At 58.3% G+C, this 11,471-nt stretch overlaps 1 protein-coding gene across 3 annotated transcripts in view; it reads left to right on the top strand.

Moving 5' to 3' along the window:
- The window catches only part of SMPD4 (sphingomyelin phosphodiesterase 4, neutral membrane (neutral sphingomyelinase-3)), a 16,498-nt gene extending 5,439 nt beyond the window's left edge, over nt 1-11,059 (top strand). For 2 of the 3 annotated variants that reach the window (XM_012659366.1, XM_012659370.1), the window contains 11 exons: nt 649-720; nt 3,212-3,298; nt 5,913-6,058; nt 6,733-6,823; nt 7,292-7,392; nt 8,126-8,289; nt 8,780-8,985; nt 9,573-9,806; nt 10,035-10,166; nt 10,316-10,444; nt 10,661-11,059. In XM_012659366.1, the coding sequence (XP_012514820.1) occupies nt 649-720; nt 3,212-3,298; nt 5,913-6,058; nt 6,733-6,823; nt 7,292-7,392; nt 8,126-8,289; nt 8,780-8,985; nt 9,573-9,806; nt 10,035-10,166; nt 10,316-10,444; nt 10,661-10,990 (1,692 nt within the window). In that variant the 3' untranslated portion in view covers nt 10,991-11,059. The remainder of the gene's footprint in view (nt 1-648; nt 721-3,211; nt 3,299-5,912; nt 6,059-6,732; nt 6,824-7,291; nt 7,393-8,125; nt 8,290-8,779; nt 8,986-9,572; nt 9,807-10,034; nt 10,167-10,315; nt 10,445-10,660) is intronic. The other variant, XM_012659367.1, reaches the window with a different exon arrangement.
- Nucleotides 11,060-11,471: the final 412 nt, after the last annotated feature.

Here is an 11,471-nt window from a genome sequence, read left to right as displayed (position 1 = left end):
TGTTATTTTTCTTTATCATACCCTAGTGGGTGTGAAGTGATACCTTGTTGTTTTGATTTTCCTTTCTCTAATGATTAGTGATGTTGAGCATCATTTCACGTGCTTGTGGTCCATTCGTATGTCTCCTTTGGAGAAATGTCTATTCAGGTCCTTTGCCCAGTTTTCAATCAGATTGTTTGTATTCTTATTTTTGAGTGTTAGGAGTTCTCTATGTATTCTGGATATTACTGCCTTATCAGATACATGATTTGCAGATATTTTCTCCCATTCTGTGGGTTGCCTTTTCACTCTGTCAGTAGTGTCTTTTGGTGCACAAGAGTTTTGATTTTGATGAAGTCCAATTCTCTATTTTTTTTTCTTTTGTTACCTGTCGTTTTGGTGTCATAGCTGAGAAAGCATTGCCAAATTCAATGTCATGAAGCCTTTCTCCCATGTTTTGTAAGAGTTTATGGTTTTGGCTCTTACATAGATTGCTGGTGCATTTTGAATTAATTTTTACATATAGCGTGAGTTAAGGGTCCATCTTCATTGTTTTGCATGTGGATATCCTGTTTTCCCAGTACCATTTGTTGGAGAGACCGTCCTTTCCCCGTTGAATGGTCTTAGACTGTTGTCAGGAAGATTTGACCAGCTAATGCTCTTTTGCAGGTTTTTGTTGAAATGTGGCTTCATCATTATTCTTTGGAGTTGTACCAAAAAATGCAGTCCCCTCATGCCAAGGTATGTTTCTACAGTTTTTTTTCCCATCTCTGCCTCTGGCCCTGGTCCTCCTGCTACTTCTTATCCTCAACCTGAGTCAGTTTTCACAGGCTGGATGGTGGGAGCAGAGTCCCACCATCCACCCCTCAGATGCCAAACAAAAGGTGGGTGCTGTTCTCCAGTTCTGGGGGCCTTGCGCCCTGACAGGTGGGCACTTGAGGGTCCTTGAGGTCTATCATTTCAGGGATCCTCCCTGTGTGGCTTCCAGAGCCCCCTCCCTGGCAGTGGGAACGCATGAGGTTGTGGTGCTCTTGCTGTGGAGGCAGGGGAGCTGCAGGTGCCTCTGTGAGTCACAGTCCAGTCAGTCCCCTGTACCACCAGCAGCACCTTTGTGCTTTCCAGTGAGGTGGCGGCCCCGGGCAGTCCCTATCTACCATGGTGATCTCGAGCCTCCTTTGCTGCCCACGCTCCTCCAGAGCCGTTTTTGTGGTGGGTTGGGCCCAGTGCCCCCCTGCATGCAGCCTGCCTTCCCTTTCCTTGCTCTTCTCCGCTCCCAACCTGGGCAGTACGCTCATTTGCAAAGGTGTGGAGGTGGCAGAGTCCCTGGAATTGTGCTGGCGTCACTATCCCTGGGGCCAGCACCCCAATGCACTAATCAGAGTAAAATGGTGGCAGGGCATGCTTAGATCCATGGTTAGACCCACACTCCCTGCAGTAGCTTGAGCTGCCGGACAAAATTCTTGAGGGCGTCCTTCAGAATGAAGAATCCATGGGTGATGAGTTTAAATTGAGAAGGGCGTCCTGTACGGTTTTATCTGATTCTGGGGAGAAGCTGTGGGTCTGCTCCCGCTGCAGAGTCTACAGCTAGTTCTGTAGCTGTGTGCTCTGCTGTGTGGACGCTTGGGGTACGGCCCCCCACCACTGCTCTCTCAGAGCACAGGGTACTCCAAATCTCCATCCTGGGCCTCTTGAGTCACAAAGAGCCTGCATTACCCTCCCTGCTCCCAGCAGACTTGCTGCATGTTCCTGGCTGGTACCTGCGGAGGCAGACACTGGGCATCCCCGTGGTTGGTTCCCAGGGCCCTGCTTCTACCCTGGGCCTGGGATGCTTGCTCAGCCCTGTGCATGGGGCTCAGCCTTACACGGGCAGGGGCCACTCTGCTGCGTTGTCTGTTCATCTTGTCTTCTGAGCGAGTTGTCTGTTCATCTTGTCTTCTGAGCGAGTTGGAACACACCTATTTTCAAGGGCCAACCAGGAAAGCCCTTCTGGGGGTCTGGCAGGGAGGAAGGCTGTGAGCGGAGATGCCTTCCTGCTCTCCCCCCTCCTGCCCCATCCTGTTCTGTGTCTCCTTGGCATCTGGCAAGTGCGTTCTGACCTTCCTTTGTGAAGCCCAGTGGGTGTGCTGCTCAGCCAGGAGGGCAGCATGTGCGCTGGGCCGGCTCTGAGTTGAGCTTGGCTAAGGGTGCTTCTGCAGACCTCCACACGGCAGGGAGCTAGGGGGTGGGGCTGGGGGCCAGACAGCATGCCAGCTGCGTTGTCTCCCTGTGTCCTGGGCTGTCCCGGCCTCAGGGTTCCTGCTGCCTCTGGGTGTGTGTGGCCGAATTCTCAGAGGCTCCTGCCCTGCGGAGCCAGGTGCATCTGGAGGGCAGGGGATCCTGGTGAGGTAGGAGAGGCTCTTCCCTCAGTTAGAACCGGTGAGCACAGCGCCTCCACCAATTGCCAGAACGCAGGGTGTGGGAGGTGGAGGGGGCCTGGCCGGCGAGCCTGCACTTGCTGTCTCTGCTGCCCTCGGGAGCCTGTCCCGTCGTCTCAGTTCTCAGAGCCATTCACAGAGGGGACACTAATTGGGTTTTACACACATAGAAATTGATCTGTCCCATGCCAATTTGGTCGATTTCTCAAGATAATCTAGGGAAATCCAATGAATTAAATATTTTTCTTTTCTGGGCAGAATCCTCCTTCTGTAATATGCTTCCCTAAAATTTCTTTTCTGAGCCTAATGGCCTTCAGGGCCTTGGTGGCCGGTAGAGTGTCCCAGGCCCCGGACTCCTGGTGTGCTGTGGGGGCATATGCCACACAGGATATGGTCCCAGGGTCGGCCAGGAGCGTGACTCCCTCCTGGAAGCGCAGCGAGTTGGGCCAACCTCGTGAAATGGGAGAGGCCTTTAGGGCCAAGTGACATTGAGGGGCCTCCAGGTGATCTTGAAAGTCTGTCTGTTCCTCGGCCTACAAGGCCATGGCTTTGCCTGCCCAGGGCCCCATCTGGGCCTCCAACAGGGGTGGTGGTGTGCTGGCCTGAGGCTGCCGGGGCTCTCATTATTTGGGTTGTCACTGACCATGCTTTCGTTTTTGTCTTTTGTTTTTTGTTTCTTTTCCTTACTTCTGGGCTGTTCTCACTGTTCTCTTTCTCTCCCCACTTCCCCTCCCTGTCCTGTCGTCTTTCCCCTTCCCCACCCATCCTCTTGTCCTCTGCTCTCCCTTTTCTCTGGCGTCTCTGTCCTGTTGTCTCAGCTGGAAGTTCTGCACTACCGGCTCAGTGTCTCCAGCGCCCTCCACAGCCCTGCGCAGCCCAGCCTCCAGGCCCTCCACGCCTACCAAGTACTGGCTGCTCTCGTTTTGTTCCCTTGCCCCTGCCGGGGTGGAAACTACAGAGCGTGCGTCAGCACAGTGGCCGAGCGAGGGTCTGGCCAGGGCCAGCTGCGGGTGATTCCGAGGGCTAGCTCCAAGTCCAGCGAAGCCCGTGTGCTGGTAGCAGCCTCAGATTTAGGGACTCACCTGGTCTGTGGCTGTGTGATGGAGCAAGGTGCACATGGCCCTGGCTGGCCAGTCCTTCAGCCAATGGAGGTGTCACAAGTTCTCTGGTGTTGGAGGGCGCCATGCTTGGCCCCAAATTGAGGAAACTAAAATAGTCACTGGCCTGGCTCAACCCGAGGGGCAGGGCCTGGTACTCAGGAAGTGGCCGAGGATGCTGAGGCCCAGGGACTTATGGGTGGTGTGGGGTCTGCCCCATACGGAGCAGCCCCAGCCTGCACGTGAGGCAGAGGGTTGGGGAACACTGGGGCTGAGCCCCACAGGCCCCAGAGGCTGCCAGCCCTTTACAGTCCAGCCGGGCTGGCCTTTGCCAGTGTAGCCCTGGCCACTCACTCGTAGACTCCTCCCAAGGCAGATGAGAGCAGGCTGTGACCTCATGGAGATCGCGGTCTGCCTGGGCTGAATGGACAAGTCTGGAGACAGACTTGAGGTCAGTGAAGTGGAGTTCAGACCTGTGTGGCATTTTGGGGACAACAGAGTTAGCTAATTTGTAAGAGATGCAGAAACGTGGAGCTGTGCTCTTGGCCCGGGGTCTGTCCAGTCCAACCTGGGAGGGAGCACACAACAGTTGAAGGTGAATTTGAGCACAAGATGAGAAAACATGGCATGGCCCCTGAGTGCCTATGGGGATGGGATGGTGACTGCAGCACACAGCAGAGTTCCTGCTCTGCAGAAGCGGCTGCAGAGGAGGATCAGAGGGCCCAGGAGGGAGGGACATTGTCCTAGGGAAGCGGCTCCGTTCACCCCCATAGCAGGAGAGGTGGCCAGGAAGGCTGTGCCCCATGGGAAAGGCAAGAGCTTTGTGGGTACTTCCTTAAAAGTGAGCACGTGGAGGCCAAGTGCAACTGTGGCCAGGGCCCCACATGGGAACGTGGCCCAGGAGCAGTGCGGAGTTGGAAGGGAGCGAGTGTGGCTTGGAAACCTGTGGGAAAATAGCCTGCAGGGTTCCTGTGGCTGGGCCGGGGTGGCAGCAAGAGCCTGGCCCTCCGGACTCTGTAGGACGGCCCGGAAGTAGGTGCTCACTTGAACAGGGGAAGGTGGGTTCCCAGTTCCCGTGTGGCTGCCGTCCCCTCCTCCTGGCTGCAGGGACGATACCGTGACTCAGGATCCTAGCCTGGGTGGGATCGAAGGGCCAGGAACAGGACTAGAGCAGGAGAAGGATCCTGCTGGAGCCTCACTGCCTGACACTGGTGCCCTTCTACTCTCTAGTCTGTTAGTGCCAGGGGAGTGGGGTGGGGGGGGTGGGGGTCGGTGGTATTGTGTCCCTTGCTATTCTTACTTCAGAAACGTGCAGGTTCATTGCACAAAGACGCACGAGTACAGACAAGTAGAAGAACCTACCTCCCACCCCGTAGTTCCATCCTGAGACTTAGCCCCTGACCCATGGGTTGTGTCACCTGCACGTGGGAAGGTGTGTTCATGACAGGGAGAACTAAGATGACAGTGCTGTGTGCAGTGGCCCACGTAGGGGCTGTTTCATATCTGGGTGTGCCAGGAGGCTAGGCTCTGTGCTGGCCTCAGCGTTGCAAATGTGTCAAGGCCCAAAGGGCTGGGCCACAGGTTGGGAGAGGTATGTTTCCGCCCAGACTCAGGGTCCTGCCTTCAGGCCCCCACCCCCCGACGCTTCCTGCCCCCGTCCACTCATGAGGCTCCCACCTTCACCCCCATAGCTGGCAAACAGGCTTCATCTCGGATCTGGGTCTCTAAGGTCCTGCTTATATGTCGCAAATTAAAAGTTCAGCCCCCACTCTTGATGGTGCTCCTGGGGGTTTGCTGACCACAGGTCCATGGGCAACAGAGGCAGTGACGCCCTAGGCTCCTCTTGGCTGAGCCCCCATCTAGCCATGTGTAGGAGGGAAGGGGGGAGAAACTGTGGGCCCCAGGGAGCCTTCTGCACACTATCGGGAGGCAGGTGGAAGGGCCTGGATCCAGAGCTGGGGGGCAGATGCCAGCTTCGCCCCTGCCCCCTGAGGACCAGGATAGGCAGCAGTACCCAAGGGCACAGCCTCGTGGGCTGTGACCCATGCTACCCCCCAAGGGTGCAAGGTGATGCAAAAGCAGGAATGGGAAGCACTTTGCAAATTTGTCTGTCTTAGCCCTCCATAGGGTGGGTCTTGCAAGCACCCTGCCAAGCACTCCCCACAACCCTGGGGCGATGGCCTCAGTTCAGACCAAGTAGTGCGAGTGCTGGGTGCCAGGCACAGTGGTGCCTGAGGGACTGGCCCCCCTCCCAGCCTGGCTTGTGCCTTTTGTCAGGGAGCAGAGTGACCAGCCCAGGAGTGCATGTGGTTGGACCTGGGGGCTGAGCAATATGGACGCTGCAGACCTCCCTGGGCCCTGACACCTTACTTCTTCTCCTCCTCCTCCTCTTCCTCCTCCTCTTTCTCCTCCTCCATGGTAGGAGTCGTTCACGCCCACCGAGGAGCACGTGCTGGTGGTGCGCCTGCTGCTGAAGCATCTGCACGCCTTTGCCAACAGCCTGAAGCCGGAGCAGGCCTCTCCCTCCGCCCACTCTCACGCCACCAGCCCCCTGGAGGAATTCAAACGGTGGGTGCAGGTCATGGGCTGGCTCTTACAGCTTCTGGAAGCTGCCGTGTCACCCTCCCCATCCTCCCTCCTGCCCAGGTGTCACCCACAGCCCCCTCTGCCCAGGACATGGGGCGGGTGAGGGGTGGTGTCCTTGCTCTGGGAGCAGTGAGGCTCTGCAGCGCTGGGGCTGAGCAGCCCTGACCCCTCTCTAGCTTGTCTCCTCACCCCTGCCAGCTGCTGGCCCCTGGCTGCAGCTGCTCCCAAGGCCTCTCCCTGTAGCCCTGCCCTCCGCAGTGCAAAGAGCCACGCTGGCCAGAGAGGGGCCCCATCCTACTGCTCTCTTGTCCCTTCATCCGCAGGGGGAGGCAGAAGTGGGAGCTCGGCACAATGGCATTCTCCTCCCTACCCCCATCTGTCAGGAGAAGGGCAGCGACCCTGGCCTGACGCTGGGCCTGAGTGGGGCCTGCTGAGCAGGTCACTTGTGCAGGGCTGAGGTCAGGTGCACACAGGAGCCACACTGGCTTGGCCACCTTCGTGCTGTGTGTCCTTGGGACTTTCCTTACCCTCTCTGACATTGGTTGCCTCTCTGAAGAATGGGTCTAGCTCAGGGGTGCCCAGCGCTCTCCAGAGGCAGAGCTGAGACTCGCTAACAGAGGTGCTGGGTGAGCAGCAGGTGACCCCCTCCCCTGCAGGGCTGCTGTCCCGAGGTTTGTGCAGCAGAAGCTCTACCTCTTCCTGCAGCACTGCTTCGGCCACTGGCCCCTGGATGCGTCGTTCAGAGCCGTGAGTGCTTTCCTGTCCCACCTTCACCTTTGCCCTCCGTGTGGCCCTTGAGGGACTCCACTGTTATTGCAGAGGCCTCGGGGGCCACGCTGTTCTGCCTGCTGGTTTCCAAAGCCAGACCTCAGGTGCAGAAAGGCCCCGCCTGCCCCAATGTCTGAGCAGGCTGGGTCCTGCCCTCACCCGCTGCCCTCGGCTCCTTCGGCTGGGAGAAGCCCGCTGGCGATCCTGGCTTCCAGAGGGATATGCCAGGCCCTCCTGTGCTTTTTGGGGGAATGTGGGAAGAGCCCACAACTCCTCAGCATCTACACTGAGGTCAAGGAGAAGCTGCCAGAACCTGGCTTGGACCCCCCATCTCGCTGCCTTCTGGGAGCTGGGCTCCAGGCCACTGGAGGATTTGACTTGAAGCCCAGAGCCCAGCCCCGTGGCCACCAGCCGATGGGCCCTCAGGGTACTCCTGTCCCTCCCCAGGTCTTAGAGATGTGGCTGAGCTACCTACAGCCATGGAGATACGCACCTGAGAAGCAGGCTCAGAGCAACGACTCCCAGCCCCGGTGTGTGTCGGAGAAATGGTGAGCCCCTCCTCCCAGGGATGTGCTGGCTGCGCCAGGTGAACGCTGCTTCAGGGGGCACCGTGCTGGAGGCCTCCTGGGCTCCTGTCCCAGCCGCTGCCCAGTGGGAGCACAGGCCACCCTCCTTGGACTGAACTTTGCTGGGCCCTGGGATTGATTTCCCAAGGAAGCAGCTGTTCCCATCCTTCCTGGTCCCTGTATCCTTGGCTGTGCCCTCCTGGCCCAGATGCATGTTCAGGTCACCCCCAAACCATCCCTTGCCCTTCCTCACCAGCACAGAGTGGCGGCCACTTCCTCTTCATCTCCTGCTCATTCCTCCTGGCCGCCCCACCAACCCCAGGCTGCCTTTGCACCTGGTGTGGCCACTGATGTCTCCTCTCCTCACCTCAGGCCTTCCCGTGCACCTCTCTGGTGGGTCTTCCCTCTGCCCCATCAGGCTCTGGCCAGCTCTGCCTTCATGGCCTCAGTCCTCTTGGAAAGGGGCCTCACCCTTGCTGAGGATATATTATCCTCAGAGGGCCTGGGTCTCACCTGCCTGTGCCCTCCTCCCTGCCCCCCACACCTCGCTGAGCTGCCACTGTGACACCTTCACAAGGCCTTCACCAGAGAGAGTCTGGAAGCCCAGGGACATGCAGGGGTGATGGGGGCATGACCAGCATTGCCCCCGCCTCCAGACGGAAGTCTGGCCAGGGTCCTGCACAGACTGGCCCCAACCTGCCACCTCGGTCCCCAGGGCGCCCTTTGTTCAGGAGAACCTGTTGATGTACACCAAGCTGTTTGTGGCCTTCCTGAACCGCGCACTCCGCACAGACCTGGTCAGCCCCAAGAACGCTCTCATGGTGTTCCGAGTGGCCAAAGTCTTCGCCCAGCCCAACCTGGCTGAAATGATCCAGAAAGGTAAGTCCTCAGCCCGGGGCCAGGCAGACAGGCCCTGCCCTGGCCAAACCGGGGCCCGGCCCTTAGCTGCGAGGAAGCAGTGTGTCGCAGCTCCCAGGGCAAAGCAGGTGAACATGTGCAGGGTGGAGTCCGAGACTAGCTGAGTCCCCCTCCCTGTGGCTGCTGCATGCTGGGTGTGGGCTGCAGGGAGAGAGGGGCTGCAGAACCATGAGCCAAGCCTCCTCTGCAAGCCCTGATTCTCCCTGGAACTCGTGGTGATGTCAGGAGGTGATCTTCTTGATCCCTGTCATGCTTTTATCTTAGCTTTGTTGAGTGTCAGCTTCTCTTGGCCTTTGTCTCCCTGTCAACACTGCCATGTCCTACCTATTGCATGGGAGACACTGCTAGGCAGGGCCTTGGGTGGGCCACTGCTCCTCAGAAATGGCGGCCAGTACTCTGTGCCCCTGGAAGTAGGTGCCAGGCATCTGCGGACTTGTGTCCTACCTTCCAGGTGAGCAACTGTTCCTGGAGCCAGAGCTCGGCATCCCCCACCGCCAGCACCGACTCTTCATGGCTCCCACACTCACTGGCAGCTTCCTGTCGCCCTGGCCGCCGGTGGTCACTGATGCCTCCTTCAAGGTGAAGAGCCACGTCTACAGCCTAGAGGGCCAGGACTGCAAGTACACCCCGATGTTCGGGCCTGAGGTCCGCACCCTGGTGAGTTGGTCAGCAGTGCCGAGCTCAGGGTCCCTGAGGCTATAGGGACGAGCAGAGCCGGGTATGGTGCCCACATTTCAGGACAGAGAGGAGGAAGTGTGAGTGTCAAGTTGACACTACTGCACATCCCCCCCTTTCTATTTCCAGTAAAATATAATTTCTTTCTGGTAGCGAAGGCAGTGTTTGTTGGGAAATTTTCCCTTTCGAAAGCCCATCCGTTAGTCTTTAAAAGTCCCCCTGATGGCCGGGTGTGGTGGCTCACACCTGTAATCCCCATGCTTTGGGAGGCTGAGGCCAGAGGATCGCTTGAGGCCAGGAGTTGGAGGCTGCAGTGAGCTATGATCACACCACTGCACTCCAGCCTGGGTCACAGAGTGAGACCCTGTTTCTTCAAAAAATAAATTAATTAATTAATTAAAATAAAATTAACAAAAGTGCTCACTCAGAAGCCAGCCTCCCTGGTTGCTCACACTCCTCTTGGGGTGCCCTGGGGCCACACTGCATGGGTGGCAGCACATGCCCATGCTGTCAGTGGCGGGGTGCAGGAGCGTCTGAGCAAGTCAGCTGACCTGCCTATGCCCCGTCAGGTCCTGCGCCTCGCTTGGCTCATCACACAGGCCAAGCAGACTGCCAAGTCCATCTCTGACCAGTGCATGGAGAGCCCAGGTGGCTTCTCTTTCCTGTCGTGGCTGGGCTTCAGCCCCATGGGTACCAACTGCCCCTACCCAGCCAACGACCTAGACGAGATGGGGCAGGACAGCGTCCGGAAGACAGATGAGTACCTGGAGAAGGCCCTGGAGTACCTGCGCCAGATATTTCGGGTACGAGCAGTGGGGCTTGTCCAAGGGCCATTGGGGTCCCCTTACCTGAGGGATCCACTCTCTGCCTAGCCCATGCCAGGCCCCTTACAGATGGACCTGGGCCTGGGAAGCAGGCCCATACCTGGAGTGTTGTGTCTGGGTCCCTTCACCATCGCTGGTAGAGGCCAGTGGGGTGAAAACCAGGCCTCTGCCTTCACCTCAAAATTGAAAGAGGCGTTTCTCTGACAGCTCAGCGAAGCCCAGCTCACCCAGCTCACACTCGCCTTGGGGACCACTCAGGACGAGAATGGAAAGAAGCAGCTCCCAGACTGCATTGTGGGTGAGGATGGACTCATCCTCACGCCCCTGGGCCGGTACCAGGTGAGGGACTGTGTCTTGGAGGCTTCCGGCTGGGCCTTCTGACCCGGCCTCGACTCCCCGCGCCCCAGTGAGCAGAGAGAGCTCTTTTGGGTTGTTTATAAGGATGTATTTAATATCTTCTGACCTGTTCCTGTGGCCTCGGTTTCTAGATCATCAACGGGCTGCGAAGGTTTGAAATCGAGTACCAGGGGGACTCGGAGCTGCAGCCCATCCGGAGCTATGAGATCACCTGCCTGGTCCGTGCTCTCTTCCGGCTGTCGTCCGCCATCAACCGCAGAGTGAGTGGGTGGCAGGGCTCGCTTGGCCTCTTCCAGAAACGGGTTCCACGGGATGGTCCTGGCCAGAAGCCCCTCCCCTCAGCATTCCTGTCCCATCTGAAAACCTGGGGCAAGTCTGGGTGGAGAGTAGCCCTGGGGAGGGTTTGTCCTGAGCCCCGAGGTGGCCTGTGAGGTGGCACCTACTGTCCCCACCCCACCTGTGTCTCTGTGTTTCAGTTTGCAGGTCAGATGGTGGCTCTGTGCTCCCGCAACGACTTCCTTGGCAGCTTTTGTCGCTACCACCTCACGGAGCCAGTGCTGGCCAACAGGCACCTGCTGAGCCCCGTGGGGCGGAGGCAGGCGGCCAGCCAGACCCGGGGCCCCAGGCTCAGCCTGCGCTTCCTGGGCAGCTACCGGACGCTGCTCTCACTCCTGCTGGCCTTCTTTGTGGCCTATCTGTTCCGGGTAGGGCCCCTGCTGTGCACCCTGCTCCTCGTCCTGGGCTACGTCCTCTACGCCATGGCCATGACGGTGCTGACCGAGCGGGGCAAGCTGCATCAGCTCTGACGGGTTGGCCGCTGTCTCCACAGCAGACGGGGGTTTGCCTGGGAGGCCACTTCCAAGCTAGAACCTAGTCATCTTTGGGCTGCTAGTGGGTGTTTTCCTGGAAGAAAACTGGAGTCATCCAGAAGAAACTGAACTGAGAAGGGAGAGCAGTGGAGGTGTGGCAAGGAAGGGGGTGGCAGCAGAAAGCACATCAGCCACACTGTGACAGCCCGGCTGCCAGCCCCTCACTCTCAGCCCGAGGCCTTTTTTTCAGTAACCGTTTTAGTAGTTTCCTGTGCAAAGCTGAGGAGCCGGTGTCCCAGCTCTGGCCTGTCCTCCCTGGCCCTGGAGGGCAGCCCCCTCCCCTCTGGCTGTCCCTGAGGTAGGCAGAGTGGGTCGTGATGCCTCCTCCCCCCATGTGGTACCAGGATGGTGGCTCAGCCTCCTCTCCAGGGAAGAATCAAAGTTTCTAAAAGAAAATCCTGAAAAAACTAGAGGGTGG

This window comes from Propithecus coquereli, unplaced genomic scaffold (genome assembly GCF_000956105.1).
Source record: "Propithecus coquereli isolate 6110/MARCELLA unplaced genomic scaffold, Pcoq_1.0 Scaffold606, whole genome shotgun sequence".
NCBI classification, from domain to species: Eukaryota; Metazoa; Chordata; class Mammalia; order Primates; family Indriidae; genus Propithecus; species Propithecus coquereli.
This window is presented reverse-complemented; position numbering and strand designations above follow the sequence as displayed.